We start from the raw sequence: 19,548 nt of genomic DNA, 5'->3' as shown, positions 1-19,548 counted from the left end.
AAAAAAAAATTAGTGGTGTTTCTAAGTTGGCCAGAAGTAGCCAATCTGTATTAGGTGTCACACCGTCATTTAGCATCATTTTGAATCATTGACCAACAGCAAACCACCTGACAGTGCTCAACTTTGAGGGAATGGACAAAATGAAAAATGCTATTGTAGTTTATTAGATAAACTGTTGTTTCAGCAAAACCTACTCTGCCAAACACATCGTTTTTTAGATAGTTGAGACAGGAACTCATACAGAGAAATACATATTTTGAATAGAAACTGTAAACTTATTGTCCCATTAGAGAACTGGCCAGCGCAGAGAAGAAAATAATGTCCAGTTCTGAGGAGGAGGTAAAAGAAACAGCACGGAAAGATGAAAACAAATGTTTGAGGGTTTTGGTGTCTGACTGGCAAGCATGTTTCCCCTTTTAATATTAGGTTGTTACCTCGCCAGCTGCACTGCACACTAGAAATAAGTCTCTAGAATAAACTGTGCTAACTTAAAGTCCCGTTAGCAGACGAATTAACGACAATGCCAATTGACAGAAAGATCGAGAGCACAGAGTTGTTTTTTTTCCCCCTCCTTTTCAGTTTACTAGATAAACAGCCTTGAGACCAAATTACAGGGTGAAGTAAATAGGAAATTAGAGAGGAAACAGAAATGAACTTGGCTTGCTGACTTGTTAGTTAGCTTGCTTCAGCTCTTCAGCGCTGTGAGCAGTCGCTTCATCAAACGTCTCGCACAACTACTTTTAAAAAAGAAATTTGCTGAGCCACTTTGACCTCGTCCACACTAACAAGGATATTATGAAAACAAACATTTTGGCCTTACATCCACACACAGACAGTGTTGTATAGGTCACTGAGTGTGAGATTTTTAAGTGCATATTTTTAAAAACTCTGCTTTCTTTGTAACCGTATGGACATGCCAACCGTAATGTCACACACCTATTTGTGTACACCTATTGTTGCTTTGTCAATGAGAAAGCACCTGAAACTACAACAACATTATCAGATATATGCAGATTTCTTCATGTTAGGTTTGCCAAATATATTCCATCGAAATATAGGGAATAATGAACTATAATGCTTTAAGTTACTGCCACCAAAGGGAAATAAACTCTATAAGCTCAGAAACTTCTTCTCTGGTATTTGATGTTTCGTTGATGTAGACTTTATTGCCACCTGCTGGCAATGCATGCTTTTTTTGAGCATTTCAACTCATTTTTTTAATCGATAAAAAGACGATCATGTGGACAGTTTTTCTTTTTCTTTTACAGAGGAGGAAAATATCTGCTTTGAAAAAATGTGAAAGGCCTTTAAGGTGCCTGAAAAAACACAACAACTAATAAACCTAATTTGCAAAAAAAACCTACAAGCCAGCTTTGTCTCTGTTGTTTTCCTCTGTAACACCTGCTATCCAAAGCTCACGCCGACTCTGCTGACGATACAGTGGTTCAATATCCACAGACGCTTACTTAGGTTTCTTGTAATCATCAATACATGTATGGCTTCTTCTAACATGCCTATCGATAAATCTATCAATGTTGGGTGCAGATGGCAAAAAAACCCAACATCATAATGTCCAATACAGTTCAGAGTGTGTCAGTGTGTAACAGATGGGGTTGAGAGAGGGCCAAGTCATTGATTTGACCTTGATATAGACAGCTGAAGTGAACTGAAGTGGTTGGGGGGGGGGGGGGGGGGGGGGGGGGGGGGGGGGAATGAGGACCAAGGAATAAACTGACACTTCACAACGCTGTAAGCAAAAAGAGAACCGGTTCCTCCACCACACTATTAGTAGCTTGTAAATATTTTTTTTCCCAAATGTGAATTTTGAAGAGGAGATTTAGAGGATGTATTATTTTTGTTATCATTTAAGGTCTGTAAGCATGTATAGGGAGCAAACAAACGGCTGCTGGAGGAGAGAGGAGGCAGCGCATCCTACTTTCCTCATGCCAGCCAGTATTAAAGAGAGAGTATCTCAGTCCCACGATTCTTAGCCCTCAATTCGTCTCCCTAACAGCAGGAGAAACCGTGACTTTGTCGATTCGCCGGGAGACAGGGGGAGGGCATATTGCCACAGACATTAACAAGCGACTTCACCTTTTAACAACCACGGCCCCGTTTAGCTGAAACGCTCCCCAGGGCTATTAGATATTTTCCGATGAATTATATATCAGAGCTGAAGATGAAAGGACTCTGCGTGAGCCAAGAACATGGCTGTGGGACAACAAGGGGACCAGATATTTAAGCCTGGATAGGCTGTTTGTTTTAGTGCGATCGTTGAGGGAGAATGGGAAAACTCCACTTACAGTAAAACTGCACATGAAAGAGGTTTTTAAAAAGTATTTTAGCCCACTAATAACCTCTAAGGCTCTAAGGCTCATTTAAGAATATAGATTTGAAAAATACATCTCACTAATTGAAAAAATATGATGTAATCACACTTAATCACAAGAGACAATACATTAATGCTGCGAATAATCTGCTGCATCCATAGGTCGTATTGATTTCAGACTCCGTGTCTAACAACCCAGCAGCCTCACAGTCTGTTCATCTGGCACGTAGACTCCTAATTAGTTCTCTAACCTGCTGCTTGTTTGGGAGCATCAATCACAGCGCTCACAACGCTGCGGAGGCCCAAATTTAGTCAAAATGGAATCAAATAAAAAAAAAAAAAAAATGAATTCACACTGAACTGGGATTAAATCAGAGCACTTTAGATCAGCGAAAAGAGCAAAATGGAATTATCTCTAATCTGGCACAGACGTTTATCTAATCCCAACATGCAACCTGCCCCCCCCCCTCCTCCCCTTTAAACTGACGCTGAGTAAGGTGAGTGGGGGGAAACAGAGCAAAATCATTTTTCAAGTGGTTCGTGGTAAAACCCAGAACATTTGACACGGATGGGGTTTTTTTTCTTCTTTTTTTTTTTTCTTTTTTGGTGGTGGTGGCCCAGTGGTTGGGGGGGCGGGAGGCACAGCTTCCTGGGCCAACATATTTTTTTTCCTCCTTTGAAATCTCCTTTGTAGGGTTACACAGAATCAAACTGTGACATATCCCCAAGAAGTTATTTTCACCTCCTGCTACAAAACACATCAATTTCAATCAAATTTGCTTGCTCATCTTATTTTATTTTGACAGTTAAATCAATCAGTGTTGCTGCAGCTTCACATCCTCTGACTCAGTCTGTTTTCTCAACAGGAGCTCTTGGTATTTTTGGAGTTTTAAGCATTTACACTATTTTAGAGAGGTGATTGTAATAACGTTACAGGTCTATACTGGAATCCTTGCAGGTTCTGATCCTTTTGATCAACCATGGAGCACATTTCACCATAATATTATTTCATAAAACACCTAAACACTTACTCTGCTCTTTAAATAAATAAATAAATAATATTCCTGCTGAGAATTTTCTCTTCAATAATTCCCCTATTTTAAAATCAGTGATGCCTCAGAGGTGATGTTGCCACCAACAGGCCACTTTACTCCAGCTGTATCCTTTCACACCTCTGCCCATCATATTTCTTCTCATTACCATTGGCTGCTAAAATTCTTCGCCCGAGGGGAGGGGGGGGGGGATTTTCTCTCTCTCTCACACACACACACACACACACACACACACACACACACACACACACTTTCCCTCACCATAAATACCGAGCATCTCTTAGTATTATCCGCATCCAACAAGGTTCTCCGGGAGGAAACTAATCAAAGCCGCTTGATAGGCCCTAAACCAAAAGGCGTTTTCAAAACCAAGCGTCTAACAACTGAAGTAAGTGGCTCATTTAACTTTGGCTGTTCATATTTTTCATGTGCAAGTTTGTTTTTTAAATTGTCGGTGAAAACAACAATGAAAACGCAGATAGCGCAAAGGGAGATAATTGGGGAGGCGTGTTCAGGAGGAAACTTTTCTCAGTCTGTCGCCCCTGGGCTTCAAGCTCGGAGCAAAGAGGCAGTGAGCCGATGAATAGCAGGACAGCGGAGCAATCCACAGCCGCAGATAATACGCTCCAACTGCTGGACGTTTCTTTACAGACTTAGGGTGCACTCAAGCTTGTAAAAAGGGAGGTTAAACCCACCTAGAGTCACAATGTGGGTTCACAATTTTAGAATTTTTTATTTTTTTTTTATTTTTTTTTTAATATTAAACCACACAGCCTATTAAAACCATAGTAGCCTACAAGCTTCACTTTATATAATTAAACTGTTGGCTCAAACATAAGATTTTACTAAAAAGTCAAAGTCAAACAAAAGAAGCAATGTCTAAAAAATATATTTTAGACGCTAAAGTTCAGTGTTGATTGTGCTCATTTTCACAATAATTAGACGTTTGTTCTTGATGAATTATAATTGCAGAATTTTGCAAAATAATAAAACAAAATTGTGAAAATATTTTCATAAATACAAAATACAATGCGAACATACAGCAGTATGATAACAATAATCACAATAATAATAATAATAATAATAATAATAATAATAATGTCAGTTTGGGAAAGTGAGTTGTGGGTTGGTTGCGGTGGTTTTTGGGGGTATTGGGTGGAGAGGAGGAGGGGGTTGGTTGTCTAGCAGTCAGCTGGTCTGATAAATACAATGCCAGTCTTTGTTTTATTTTCGTGACGCAGAAAATTAAGGAGGCCTGAATGCGGAGTCGTGGCTGGCGTCCTGTAATCAGGCCAGCGCGTGCCGTCCGGATTATCTCGTTAATTTCTTACAGAAAGAAGAAGGGAGGAAAAAAAAAAAAATCTCGTGGAGCCAATAATAATTAATAGCTGGGCAGGGTATTTATTATTGAACGGATGTGGGGCAACCGGTAGCAGGGGGTGGGCAACAACAACAAAAAAAGGTGACAGATTGAGTATAGGAGTGGCCGTTATTGGCTCTATAAACGAGGGGTCCGGCTGAGGAGAGCAGCGCACTGGGGTCTTCGGAACGTATTCTACAGGTAGGTGTCACTGGAAACGTTACGAGAGACCTCAGACAGCTGCAGGTAGGTTGGAACTTAATTAGCCAAATAAGAACATATAAATAGCCTGTATATTCAGTATTTTTTTTATTCTTCTTTATGACGAGGCCAACAATGAATTAACCCTCATAACGAAAACTAATATGATGTATTTAAAATGCATGATAATAATGGGGCTAATGGTTTTAGGCTCCTTTAAAAAAATATTACTACCAATATTTAATATTCTATGATGGACATGAATACCACACTTTATATATCAATAAGACGTATTTATAACAAGAGAATATATCTGTAAACGTCATTTGGACTGTGTTGTTTTGTTTGTTTTTGTCATTGTAAAAGCTTTAGGAATCTTATTTGTCTTAATAGTTGTAATTGAATGAGATGTTTATCGACCTTGTCTTTTTAAGGGATTCTTTCACCAACATGGCGTATAAATAGAACACAATAAACTAAATGACTAAAATGCAGATGTTTCCTGTAAAGTTTTTCCTGAAGATAAAGCAGGCCGTATCCTTGTTTGTTTAGAGTAAGATTAAGTGCTCTCCTCTAATCAACACTTTTCGATAGTCTCACCTTCTAAATCTAATTACCGGGAGCAATTCATTAGGGTAGGAGGGGGAATCACCCCGAAAAGCCTCGATAATACGCCAGAATTAGCCTTCACTTTGGGGGAGTGCCTCCGTGTTTCTAATTATTTGCCAAAGTTGCCCTTCGTATTTTAATTCCGTTACATTTGAATGTACAAGAGTTTTAGTGGAAACAAACAATGGGTCCGATTTTAGAAATGAAGATGCTGGGTTGTGTTTGAAAGAGCGCTCCGTTTGCAGTGTTGGCTTCTTTGTTGGTTCCCTTAAAGTCTTTTGTTATCAGCATTACTTTTCGGTCAACACTGGGCTTTGTTTCAGCAAATCCCCCCCCCCCAATCAGCTGTCTATTTAGGTTTGCCAACCTGTGGGTATATGCTAATTGAGGGCCCGTTTGGGGCCCAACCAGTGTGCGCATTTTAACGACAATGTTTTGTTTTTGGTGGTACTAGAAGAGGAGGAGCGGAGTGTGTTTGGAGGGGTGGGGGTGAATCGGGGCGGGGCTATAATAGCAGTTAGTGTGTGTGTGTGTGTGTGTGTGTGTGTGTGTGTGTGGTGGTGGTGGTGGTGTGGGGTGATGGCGTAAACGCCTGTCAGCCAGACAGAGCATCTTCAGTCCAGCAGGGACAGCTGGGGCTCTCCACTCCGCTTTAAGAGCCCCGCAACTTCGAGGACGCCCATTTCTTCAAACCCACCGCTGTACGTAAAGGCTGCGCGTAAAAACCTGTGGACACGCCGGCTAATCTAAAACACTCCTTTAAAAAGATTGTTTATGTCTTGCTCCAGGTTCATCTGGACGACTTGATATATACCAAACGGAGACGCGAGAGGATTAAAGCACGATTTCTTGCCCGAATTTTCTTCTTTTCATCGGTGCTCCCCTCGACCGGTCGCCAGCATGATGTCCTATTTGAAGCAACCGCCGTACACGGTGAACGGACTGAGTTTATCTACCTCAGGAGTGGACCTGCTGCATCCTTCAGTGGGATATCACGGTAATAAAAGAAGAAAGCAGTTCAAACAACTCGAATTCAGATTAATCTGTAATCATTTGTTCGCAAAAACAACCAAATGATGCCTTTCCTAATTAGACATTTTACATCAGAAAATAGACTGAAGTTATTCTAATCCTTTAGAATACTTTTAAAACCAATATTTTCATCAACAATGATAGTTCACAAAAACTATTCAAGTATAGTATAGCTATAATGCATGGTCATATTTTTTTGCGAATTGTCTGGAATCAAGTTTAAAGTTGCAAAATTTGGTTTTAAATTTAAAGTCAATGGGAGTTATTTAATTTTTTTGTCCCTAAGCAGTGTTCTTTTTTTTTCTTTTTTTTTTTTTTTTTTTACCAGGAACCCCTCGCAAACAGAGGAGGGAGAGGACGACCTTCACTCGGGCCCAGCTCGACGTGCTGGAGAATCTGTTCGGCAAGACTCGGTACCCTGACATCTTCATGCGAGAGGAGGTGGCCTTAAAGATCAACCTGCCTGAGTCCAGAGTGCAAGTCAGTCACAACACAAACACCTTAACCAGATAGTCTATTATTTTATCGACTTGCTCATTACTGTCCCGGAGAGGTGAGACTGTCCACTTCAGGTCAAAGTGTCCTATCCACTGGAGTGTTTGGTATTAACATGTTTGAGACGATGTAATTTTTTATTAGTCATTTATTCCCATCGTATTTCCCAGTCAATATAAATCTTAATTTAATAATTCTTCCACCTCTTTGTTTGCAGAGTAAAGTTTGCGCATTGTTCCCCAAGAAATAGAGGCTGTATCCCAACTAAACTTAATTGTTTGCAAAGTATTTTAATGAAGGAAACACATTAAATTTCCCTAAACTCGGCAAAGCTGTCTTTAAAAAAAAAAAAGAAAAGAAAATTCCAGTAATTGAACTGTTCTTTTCCATCCAGGTTTGGTTCAAAAACAGACGAGCCAAACACCGCCAGCAGGCCCAGCAGAACCAGAGCGGAGTGCAGAACAAGGCTGTCAGCAGGCCGGTGAAAAAGAAAGGCTCGCCGGTCAGAGAAGCCAGCTCAGAGAGCGGAGCCAGCGGGCAGTTCACGCCGCCCTCGAGCACGGCGATCCCGGCGGTGAGCAGCAGCGCTGCGCCTGTCTCTATCTGGAGCCCGGCCTCCATCTCCCCGCTCTCTGATCCGCTGTCTACCTCCTCATCCTCCTGCATGCAGCGCTCCTACCCTATGACCTACACCCAGGCAACGGGCTACAACCAGGGCTACACGGGCTCCTCGTCCTACTTCACAGGGATGGACTGCGGTTCCTACCTTTCGCCTATGCACCACCAGCTATCCGCCGCGGGCTCCGCAATGAGCCCCATGAGCAGCAACGGGGTATCCAGTCACCTGAGCCCGGCGTCGTCCCTCTCCTCGTCGGCGTACGGAGCGGCGGGGCTCGGCTTCAGCGGCGCTGCAGAGTGCCTGGACTATAAGGACCAAACAGCCTCCTCGTGGAAGCTCAATTTCAACGCGGACTGTTTGGATTACAAAGACCAAGCAGCGTGGAAATTTCAAGTGTTGTGAGGGGACAAAAATGAAATAGAGACAATTTCCACAAACTGCAGACTACACAGGCAGACTGAAGCCCAAGGTTGGGAGCAGCAGGTGCGGCGTTTTTCCACGGCCCTAACTTCTACCTCGGGCTAGAGCAGAGCAGGACTGCCAGGCGGTTGTCTCACTTGTTGGGTTAACTTATTGAACATTCAGACTGACTTCTCTCCAACTTTGATCAAGGGCACGGAACAAATTTGTTGACCAAAAGGAAAGAAAGGATCAAGAGAGCGAAAGATCCAAGCCTAAATTGGTTAAGTTTGAGGGATAGGTCAGGTTTTCTTCTAAGCTCCTTAAAGACTCCCCTCTTGTCTTTTTTTTTTTTTTTTTTTTTTTTTTCCAAATTGTGTTGGCACGCTGAAGGGCCCCTTTGATCAAAGCGTTGTGCATGTGTGTTGTAGTTTGTGTGTGTGTGTGTGTGTGAGAAAGAGAGAGTGAGTGAGAGAGAGTGTGTGTGTGTGTGTGTGTGTGTGCGTGTGAGAGATAGAGAGAGAGAGAGAGAGAGAGAGAGAGAGAGAGAGAGAGAGAGAGAGAGCAGCTCTGACATGAACCTGGATGCACTATTTAATTTATGAGAAAATACGTTGAAGACTAGTTATGAGACAATCAGTCCGTTTGGGTGTGAGCATAAATGTCCCTTATGTGTTCTTGAATTATTATTATTATTATTATTATTTCCCCATGTGTTAGTTTTTTTATTTCAAAGTTGTGATCCTTTGTGCTACCTGTATGCAATTTTGCGTCGCGCAAACGTGCGCAACAAGCCAGCTGTGAGTTTGATAGTTTTTATTTCCATGTCTCGAGTGTTAAATGATAAATTATTATAAGGACATGTTAGTTGAATGAAATAGGGAGCGCAGGGTGAACCAAGCCAACAGCAAGCAAGGTCCGTTTGAACTGTAAAGTGCGGTGAGAAAGCCACAAACACACAAAATCACAATAAAGACCACTTGATCTGATCCAACTCGGCTGCATGTGTAAATCTATCTCGTCCATTTTCTCTGTTTCTTGCACCTTTAACACCTTTTTCAGAGCAAAACACACCACAACGTGCCAGGAAGCCTCAGGAGGGACACCCACTTCATTTGGTTTATTTAGATAATTATTTTTTTTTGGTTTGACATAAATCTTGACCTACATTAAACGTGTCACGTCAAATGTCACCCTTTGCGTTATTTAATTCTATGTTTAAAAAAAATAAAAAAATAAAAAATAAAAAAATTTTTACTTCTATAACTGCCTATAAAGTGCACGATTTCTGTCACAACTGGCCAGGCTGGGAGGAATGTGAATTATGAGAGAGCTATGTTAATCCCGTCTCATAAAGCGGATAATCCAACATTTTTATTGACAGCTCTGGTTCAGGGCGCACCGCTGGCCAGTTCACACGGACAAATGTGAAGTGAGCTCTGCTGCTGGAGAGTCCGGGGGAGAACACGAGTTTAAAGGCAGGTTACACAAAAGACACACGTGGGAAGTGGCCGCCAAACATTCATTCTTTAAAACACGAGATAATTTTACGAAACGGAGTGTAAAATAAAATTCTTTCATAAAAAAAACATCAATGTGGTTATTATTGAAGATGAAAGAAATTATAAGATATTCATTGATTTATTATGAGCTTGTCAACAGAGCATGGCTAATACGAAAATCCTATTCAGTGTATATAGATCCAATGAAGGAGCTATATATCAAAATCAACTGACCGGATGCAGGTCCCCGGTGCAGGGACGGTGGTAGTGGACATAAATCTAGGTAGCCTCACCGGAAGAGTCCAGGGACTCGTGCGTGGATTAAAGCAGAAGAAGGCTCGTGTTCTAATTAGGATGTGACAGGAGATGTCAGAGTGGCTTCTTAAAACTCTGGTGTGACTTTTTGCTGCCGCTGAGGGGTTTATTGTGTTGTCCACTTGAACCCAGTCAGCATTAAATGACACACAATTATATTACAACAGACAAACCAATATGACTGGAGTCTTTATGGTTTCATTTTTTAAAATCAATAACACAACATATTTTGCTTTTCCTCAGTTAACTGACAAATTTGAAGCTGTGCATGCGCTTAAACTAATGCCTAAATCAAAACAAGATTAGGATGAGTGCATAAATGAATAAACACAAGGAAGCAGCTGGAAAACTCACGTGCCACTGATTCACATGAAACAGGACCATCTCATATAATCTGATATTAGTGATAATTTATGGAGGAAAAACTCTTCACTTCCACCATACTGCGGTTCTGCAGTTTTTCATAAAGATTAGAGCTCTCATTTTATTCCTGACAAGGCGGGAAAGTCAAATGCAAATAAATCCTGCTCCTAAATGAACTGCAATTATATTTTTTGTCACATCTCACTGTTAAAGAAGTCCTCAAATATGCCACGATCCTCATACTCAAAGCTTCAACAGGTTTTATCATAAATGTCAGCAAAGAGCAGTAAGTCAGTCGTTCCTGCAGCAGGGGGACCGGGGGCCCCCGCGTATCCATTCGGTTTTAATTAAGCACAAGCGGCACTAAAGAGGACATATGGGCCAGGCAGACGCGTTTCATTAATCCTTTCATCGCGTTTGAGGATATTAAACAATAAAAAAAAAAGAAAAAAAAAAAGAAAGAAGAAGAAGAAGAAGAGGCTCTTCTTGGGCCAGAGGAGACCGCACATTTTGTCGCCCGGCGCCCCGAGGCAGGGCTTTCCCCCCGAGCGGCACCACTTCATCACGGCCAGGGATTTACGGGTTTCCCCGGCGGCGGAGAGGAGAGCCGACTACTTCTATGGAGAAGACACAACACGTAACCCCGGTTTTATCGGTGAAACAAATGTGACAGGAGGAGGATATGGGGATATGTCAGAATATAGATCCAAACTACTTTATTAGCAACATTTATTTTACCTGCAGGCCCTAACAAGCTGGCTGCATTAGACATCACAGTTCAGTGGGTGTACAGGGCTCCAAATTGTAGGCTACCTTTTAGTCTCCCATGTTCAAAATAACATTCATAAGTGGCTGTTTTTTTGTTTTTTGTTTTTTTCTGACAGCCTCACAGGCTTTAACATAATTTTACTAGACTAATGTTGGAGGCCTACAAGGCGGCAGGCTTCAAAGAGATGTAGAGATTAAGGTCATTTCAGCCTATTCCCACATATAAACATTTATTTTATTGAAGTTATCTGATGTAGGCATAAGAGTTCAACAGTCCATATTATTAAGTGATAATTTGGTCATTAATGTATGCTGTGGGTTTGAGGATTTTTTTTTTTTAAAGATCCTATTATAATTTACTATGACTTCACCAATACATCTGTCAAATTGAAGAAAAGCATAAAAACGGTTTTAGGAATGTCTGAAAGCTTTGACTTTTTTTTTTTGCATCTGATTGCATCCTATGTGCAAAATGATGGACAGTTCATTAAAACAGAAAGGCTTCGGGGTCATTTTAAATAGATGATGCTATTATCAGCTGCACATTGTCACTGACAGGTGTATGACTGTGTTTTGTTTTTTTAAGAATTAGGAGTTGGTAAAAGTATCCTCTCCATGTGAATACAGTAACCACCATATAGACCAGCAGTTGCAACACAGATACTGTAAGCGCAAGACAAGCTGAATAGATTTTCTTTTATAAAGAAAAACAACATTTGAGATAAACGGCCAATTGGTGAGAATATAACTGAAGACTATTGTTATGCATAAGTATGTGTCCTACATTCCCAGGGAGGCAATGTCTCACATATCAGCACAGCAACACATACATAATTCATCTGCAACAACAGCAGTCTCATTTAAATGAATGAAACAATAGTGTTTCTGTACTCTTGTCAGACTGGCGGTTGAGGAATATGGTAAATGGTTAAAAGTACCCGTTGAGTGTTAACACTTCATGACCCCTTCTATGCGCGTTAAGCCATGTAATGTTTAGAGTGATTTCATCTCGTGGATTAAACAATTTGATGAGATTAAACAAAATTATATCGGATACACACAGTACGTGTTGCCGAAATGTTTTAATGGGACTTAAAGCGGGGAGAAAAGTGCTTTTAATTACTTCAAAGATTAAACTAGGAGTTGACTTTAAAGTAGAATGTACTCATGGTGAATTTGCACCTTCCTTAATCAGGAGTAAACAGTTGCTGAGACGGTTTCTTGACACAATTTATTTATAAATGCTGCTGTTTTTGTTCAAGCTCGGCAGTGGTGCTCTGACTCCGGACCTCAATAAATACAAAAGCAGAATAATAAGAAAAATATTACCAGTAAATACATGAAAGAAAAATTGTAAGTAAAATGTAATTAAAACATCACAAGTACTTATTTTGCAGAAAAATGCATGTGACAGTTTTACATTAAGTTTCTGTTGCATCAGTGGCTGGTTTGGTAGGTAAGTCTAGTAGTTCCCAATTTAAGGCTCTGGCCCCCTCTTAAGCATCACAAAACAAAAGTGAGGGGTTAACATTTGTGATTTTTGTGGAAGGAAATAATTAATTGGATAATTTGACCTCTTTTAGCTGCTAATAGTTATGCAAATAAAACACTATCAGGAGAGGAGAGCTATTGCTCTCAAAGACATGATGTACCAAAGGGCCACAGCTACATGCTGGTTTTTTTTTGTAAGTGATCATGAGCCAGAGAATGTATTTTAACGTAAAATCTTAATCTGAAAAATAATTAGTTAGTCAGGCTGTCAAATATATAACCCAGAGTAAAAAAACAACTGTAATTCTGACTGAAATGTAGTGAAATAGATGCATAAAGTATCATAAAATGGAAATACTCTTTGAAAACTGTATTTACAAGATAGATTACTTCCATCACTGAAGTTCAATGGACAGTATTTCATTAGATTTGGTGATTTATGTCATCCTAGAATGTAATTATTGTCATTTTATTTGCCAGTATTATACATTTCTCTAAGCATTTTATGAAGATGCCATGTTTTGTGCTTTAACGTCAACAAACAGGGTGCAAAATTTTGTAGCCAATATAAACAAACTGTTGTTAGTCTTGAGTGTGTTGAGTATAGAGTAATACACCGTTTCCTGTTGCTCTTCCAGTTCCTCTGCTACTGTTATCAGGTGGCCGCCTCCAGCATCACGGGGGTGTTAATATGTTTATTACAGTTCATTTGGCTTTTTTCCAATTTAGGACGGAAATTGCTGCCGAAAATACTAACTGGACCTCCTGAGTGCTGTTCCACTAATAATAGCTGCTTTTACCTTCTGTTGATGCTATAGCGACCATGGTACACTGCATGCAGGTTTTTTAATTTGACAGAGTATCGTCACAAACCCGAATCTGTCCCCTCAACAGAGTGAATCATTCTCACAAACACAATATACTGTAGCAATTTTGCTCCTTACTTTGTCGGTGGCAGCATAGTTCTTCTATCTTTTCTAAAGGCCTCTTTATGAAATGCTGCTTGATTTCTTTTAAGCTATGCAGCCAAAGAAAATCCCTTTAAGGGCATCCTGTAAAATCATAGAAACTTAACAGATTTGAATCATAATCTCATCCAATGATAAATCAATTTATGTAGAATTAACTGATTTTCAAGACATGAGCCTGTTATGAATGTATGCAACCCTCTTAAAAAGAAAAATGTCCAAATTAAAGACTTTTGAGAGGAGCTGGATTTGAGTGGCGCTGGGAGTCTCTGCCATATGGCCGGAGTTACACATGTGAGCCAAAATATTCATAATACTGATACAGTGTCGTTCCATGAAACACAGCAGTATAAAAACGCTCATGTTGTGTTATATATAGACACGCACAGAAATAAAGCAGAAAGCTGATTACAGGTTTAAAGAAAATCCAGCATATGTAAAAGAATGAATTGCCATTAGAGAATTATTACTTTATATAAAGTTAATGCCTAGTTAATGTTTCTATCTTTAATTTTTTTTTTAAGCATCCATTTAGCTTCAGCCCATACCACCCCTGGATTATGTTGACAGTGGACATCCAGCCAACAAAGCACTCCTGCCCTTGTGAGAACACACCATTAGCAGGGGGGGGGGGGAATAACACAAATCTCCTTATAAAAAGCAAGAGAGAGATGTTTTAATAACAGATTACATGCATTTAATGGCCAAATTTACATCCATAAACTGACGCTAAAAAGCGTTTGACGCAAACAGATGTTTGAGGGAAGCTCCATCAAGGAAGTTACTGTATGGGACACCGTCAGTGAAGAGGAGGGAGTGCGAGTACAAACAAAAATGTTTCATGGTTTGTCTGAAGCTGCCTGTATCGTTTAGCTCCAGAATATTTGTCATCCAACATAAGCCGAAAGGAAGTTTCAGTGTCGGTGTGTGTGTTTTTCGATTTCAGCACTTCAGAACATAACTCAGAAAAAATGTTTGGGGTAATTTAGAAAGTGTTCTATTTGTGCGTTTTAATTTACAGTTATTCATAATTATTACATGAACGTTCCCTGTTTTAATGTACAATAAAATGTATTGTTAAACTGTAAAATATCCCACCTTCATTACACATCTTTGTCACAAGAGTCACATTTCAAGCAATATATCAACATTCCTTTATTAATATCCTATTTGTATCAACTCGCTAGTTTTAAATGATGCAAGTAAAACTGTGACCAAAATTCCCTTAGAAAGACAGCACTCCTGTTTACTTATATTGGTCATGTTATCAGCTAAATATTCAACGGCTGAGTAGTTACTATGGACATTTTGATACTTACTTTCTACTGTAAAAGTGTATCACCATATTGCAAAAGTCATGAATTTAAGCTAACCAAGGTCAAGGAACTATCACAGACGAGGTAATGAGTGTTTAATGCTTCAAATAGTTAGTTTGGGTGGACAAAAAAAGCCCACCAGTATCTGACCTCATCTCCTGACTACATGGACTTTTGCGAATCGAAACACGAATCACATCTCTGCAGTCAACAGTCATTCTCTGTTGTTAACCTCAACCTTCTTTTCAGAAGCTTTAAACTTTATCTTATGGTCTTCTGGGGTGGCAATATTCCAAAACAATGGGGTTGTCCTTGTTTTAATATAAACATATTTAACACAAACATCTGCAAGAACACTTTATAATAAGGTCACATCGGTGCCCACAGCTCTCCGAGTGGATAACTTGTTAGACACGCAGACACCTCAACTGCCAAACCTCACCTGTACGGCTCTTACAATACAGAGGTCAAAGGTCAAGGGGCCTCCAATTGCTAGTTAGACAACAGAACAGGACCAAAAAAAAAAAAAAAATCACACACAACTACATATATCTCTATCCAAGTCCCTCTCCAGTGCAAAAAAAAAAAAAAAAGCAAAAAAAGTAGAACAGTGTAATAAAGGGGATCAGAGATACGACTGTTAAACTAGGCCTCATGATACAGTCTCCTAATACCCACTGCTTCACTGACCTTTTTCATTCTTTCCGTCTCTGCCTGGGCAGATGGAGAGGTGCTACAGTAGAGGAGGATGGAGGCGCAGTTTGTTGACAGATGCCTCGCTACCCGCCCCGCCCCGACTCGGCCCACCTGTTATGGGCAGCAAGTGAGCTCCTGGAGGCGAGCGTGTCTGTCGTGGACACATGCAGGGAGGAGGTGGCCGGGGAGGGCCCGACTGGAAATGCTGGCACGTGCTTCTCTACAGAGGTCCTTCTCAGTTTACTAGTCATCTAGGAGAGCGTGTGCATGTGGGTATTCGTGGACATTAGGTGTGCACAGACAGGTGCAGGTGTGTGTCTCTATGTGCCTTCTCTCCCCTGAGAGATACATAATACATAAAGAGTGCCGAGCGAGCGCTGATGTGTTTATAGGTTAGTGGATCAATTGTGCGTGTGTGTGTGTGTGTGTGTGTTAGCGTGTGCATGTGCGTGTGTTTAGGGGAGAAGGAGGAGTGTGCCCCCTCTGCACCCCCACAGCCACCAAACGCCTGGCCACCTGCTCTGGGATTAGAGAGCATGCGGATTACACGCGTCACAATGGAGATACACAAACACAAATATGCCCTCGGCCAACAAAGGACACACACAGCAGACAGCCTCGTCGCTAATCGCTTTTAGCATCTTCAATATTTTCATAGTTTGGGATATGATGACTCCGGATACAGTACACGGCGTGGGGGATATTGATGTCTGTGCTGATTGATGCTGATGGTGCAGGAGCAGGAATTTCCAAATGTATTACTGCGGATTCATTTTTGTGTGTGTTTGAGGAACGGCTTATGGCACCGATCAGTGGACCTGCTTTGGTTGGCTTTGGTGTTTTGCCGTGCCTGTTGTGACCCGCAACAGATCCGCTGTCCTACTTTACAACCATAAAAACACAGTGACGTCAACGAGGAGGAACCGGCAGCCGATCCTGACCGAGATAAGTGCGCAAAACACAACGTTGCCGTTTGAAAACAGCACGGACGACGTCAACAAACACGACCAGAGCTCCCGATCACAACAACTACAGCGAAGGCAGTTCATAAGCGCTGTTTAAAGGCCACGTACAACAAAAACAACCCACTTAAAAATCACTTAATGGGCCTTTCTCGAAACAATTGTCCTGCGAAGAAGAATGAGCTCAGAGACTCAGTGAAGCATGAGAGGTCGTTAGTTTGGTTGTAGACTGAGGTGTCCATTACAGGCTCTTTACAAAGTCAGAAAACACCAGACAATAATGTTATTACATAATTACTTAACAAATCCACTCCTGAATGCATTCATATGGCACTGTTGCGTCACATTTTCACATTTCTATAACACTAAAGATCTTTATGTGGTTGTCTTATTTGAACTTCTATGCAATTTTTGTAATTGTAAAGAATATTAGCAACATTTTGAGTTGAACAATATCTGAGGCACTCAAGAAAGTGATACTTTAAAAAGCCTTTAATAACTTGTGGCTATTCACTCACAGTAAAAGAAGGAAAAAAAAACACGTGCCTACTTGTTTCAGCCATTTAGGCCTTAATCAGTGCAACAATTATTGGACACATGTTGCTTGGTGATTCTGGACTTTAAACGTAATTAAAATTACTGTACGCATGGAGACCTGTTAAACCTTTGACTTCGTTCGTTACAATAATTTAAAGAGGGCATTCCTTCTACAATTTCCACTACAATTTTTAGGATTAGAGGGCACAATCAATTTGAACCATTCTTTCAAAATTAAGATCCCTAACTTCGCAAAAGTACAAAACAAAAATCAAAGGTGAGGGGAATCTCAAGAAAGTTTTACTGTTACGGCCCACTGTGTTCTGTTTTGGGGCAATTTCAGCATTATGCATTTAAACAAATTAAGTGTTTTCTATGTAATGTCAACAGTGAATAATTTTTCCCGTATAAAATGGAATGATATGAATGAAAAATGTCGCTAGTGATGTATTAAAGGAAAGCAATATTACAAACATTCACCAGAGCATTGAGAGTAGCCATCAGTTGCTGGCATGTAAAATGAACAGTTGTCACTTGCTTTTGTATGCATGATGTAATTCAGTGCTTCAGTGTCAATTTAATAGATTTTAATGACATGTTTGAAGTGAACCGATCACAGATATTACAGTAAGGTGATGTAAATGGGTGCCAAGATCCCAACGAAGAGCTAAAAAAAAGAAAAGAAAAGAAAGCAGAACTACACGTCAACTAACTCTGAGTGCTTAAGGACATTCAATAAACTTGAACTTGTTCCACTTGTTGGTGCTGAAGCGTGTGAGTAAATTCAGTCTTGGTGGGGTGTGTATGTATGTGTGTGTGTGTGGTGGTGGTGGAGGGGGTGGGGATCTTCTTCCACGGTCTTCCCTCTGGTCTTTGCCTCCTTTTTGCCCTATAGGGGTCAGTGGGTTTGTTTTGCTAATGACCCCATCCCGTTATGACCTCATTCAGTTTGCACCCAATAATTGGTGGCACAGGGACACACTGCCGTGTTGGGGGAGGGGCTGACAAGCCTCGAGGGAGGCTATCCTATTGTAAACATTCCTCCCCGACAAATAAGGTATTGTTATTGATTATTAACGACAATCAAGGGGTAGTGTGTGTCTGTGGGTGGGTGGGTGGGTGGGTGAGTGAGTGAGTGTGAGTGTGAGTGTGTGTGTGTGTGTGTGTGTGTGTGTGTGTGTGTGTGTGGGCCCAGAACATAATGATGATGATGATGATGTAGGTGATGAATGATTCCTCGGCTTAATAGGTCTGAGGAGATAACGAGGCAGTGGTTTTGAGGTACTTGTACTTTTGAGTATTTCAACTTTCTGCTCTAATAATTCTACTCTTCTGCACATCAGAGGGAACACTTGTATTTTTTTGCTCTATTAATTTGAAAGCTTCTTTGTCGATTCATGTTTTACATAAAATGTTCTGAAATATGATGCCTCGTTATGGATCAAACTAACCAGTAGTGGCCAATCCCACAACCTGTTGTGTTGCAGCGTGGACATGATGCAGAGTGCTGCTGATGGATGGGACTCTCTGGAGGAGAGTTGGTTTTCTTTACTGCTGCTTGTTTCTTTGCAACCTGTCGTAGATTTTCTGTTCTACCATTCATCAAAGATGAGTCTGCTATTTGCTGAAGGTGTTTTGTTGCTCTACCTTCCACTTTAAACAGATTAAAGTCAGAGGACAGACTTGGCCAAGTCCTAGTTTTAACTTTTCTTTTTTTCTTTGCTAAAAACTCTTGTGTGGTTATTTCGATGTGGTTGGGATCATTGTTCCTCTCCTTCACGTTTACAGAGACTGGGAGTTGCCTTTTGAGTCAGTATTTGGGGAAAAAAAACTTGCATTCATATAGTCATAGATAAATGTCAACTCCTCCACACTTTTTGCACTGTCAGGGCAGTCCCACCGTCACTGCGCTTGGTCCTTGCCATGTGCATACTGGATCACATCCGATTCAAACATATTTTGGTTTCAGTTGACCAATATCATCGGGCTTCATGTACTTTGGGAAGGTCTCCTCTTGCATTTTTGTGCCTTTTTGTTAGCAATACTATAGCATTAACTTTAGTACAATATTAAGAGCAATGTTCTTCAATAAAATAACCCCTATATTTCTACGTGATTAAAGTCTCAAATATGAGCTGGCTAAAGAACTGCTGGTCTCGGGCTGTTTATCGCGTTTACCTGAACTACTGATAGATGCTTGATGGTCAGTATCCCCTCTCTGGGTTCCTCCCTGCACGAATATCAACATTGATCCTGCAATAATTTAGAAACACGGGAGAATGAGTTAACACACACATTCAGAGTTTAATATATTGTAAAGCAACTCAAACTTCAGGAATTAACAAATTAAGAAAAGTGGATTTAAGGTTTAAAAACAGAGAAAATCTTCGCATAAATACATTGATTAAAAAAAAAAATCATGCTTGCTTATTATCTTTTATATAAACAGGATCTGTTTATCAAAACTTTATGTTTTACATTTACATTCAGACAGGAAATTAAAATACAATTAATAGGCTCCAAGTTAACCAAGA

The 19,548-nt window shown here is 40.4% G+C and overlaps 1 protein-coding gene across 4 annotated transcripts; it reads left to right on the top strand.

Annotated features, from left to right (window-relative positions):
• Positions 1–3,687: 3,687 nt before the first annotated feature.
• Positions 3,688–9,090, top strand: LOC138203561 (homeobox protein OTX2-like). 4 transcript variants are annotated; one of them, XM_069158525.1, is made up of 4 exons: positions 3,688–3,769; positions 6,340–6,548; positions 6,912–7,063; positions 7,473–9,090. In XM_069158525.1, exons 2-4 carry the CDS (start codon positions 6,452–6,454, stop codon positions 8,097–8,099), a joined length of 876 nt encoding a protein of 291 aa, XP_069014626.1. In that variant the 5' UTR covers positions 3,688–3,769; positions 6,340–6,451; the 3' UTR covers positions 8,100–9,090. The 4 variants fall into 4 exon arrangements, with proteins under 4 accessions (XP_069014626.1, XP_069014628.1, XP_069014629.1 ...); XM_069158527.1 differs by lacking the exon at positions 3,688–3,769 and adding an exon at positions 4,832–4,942; XM_069158528.1 differs by lacking the exon at positions 3,688–3,769 and adding an exon at positions 4,972–4,987.
• Positions 9,091–19,548: the final 10,458 nt, after the last annotated feature.

This window comes from Embiotoca jacksoni, unplaced genomic scaffold (assembly GCF_022577435.1).
Source record: "Embiotoca jacksoni isolate LCO1_2020_lvr unplaced genomic scaffold, fEmbJac1.0.p SCAF_23, whole genome shotgun sequence".
NCBI classification, from domain to species: domain Eukaryota; kingdom Metazoa; phylum Chordata; class Actinopteri; family Embiotocidae; genus Embiotoca; species Embiotoca jacksoni.
This window is presented reverse-complemented; position numbering and strand designations above follow the sequence as displayed.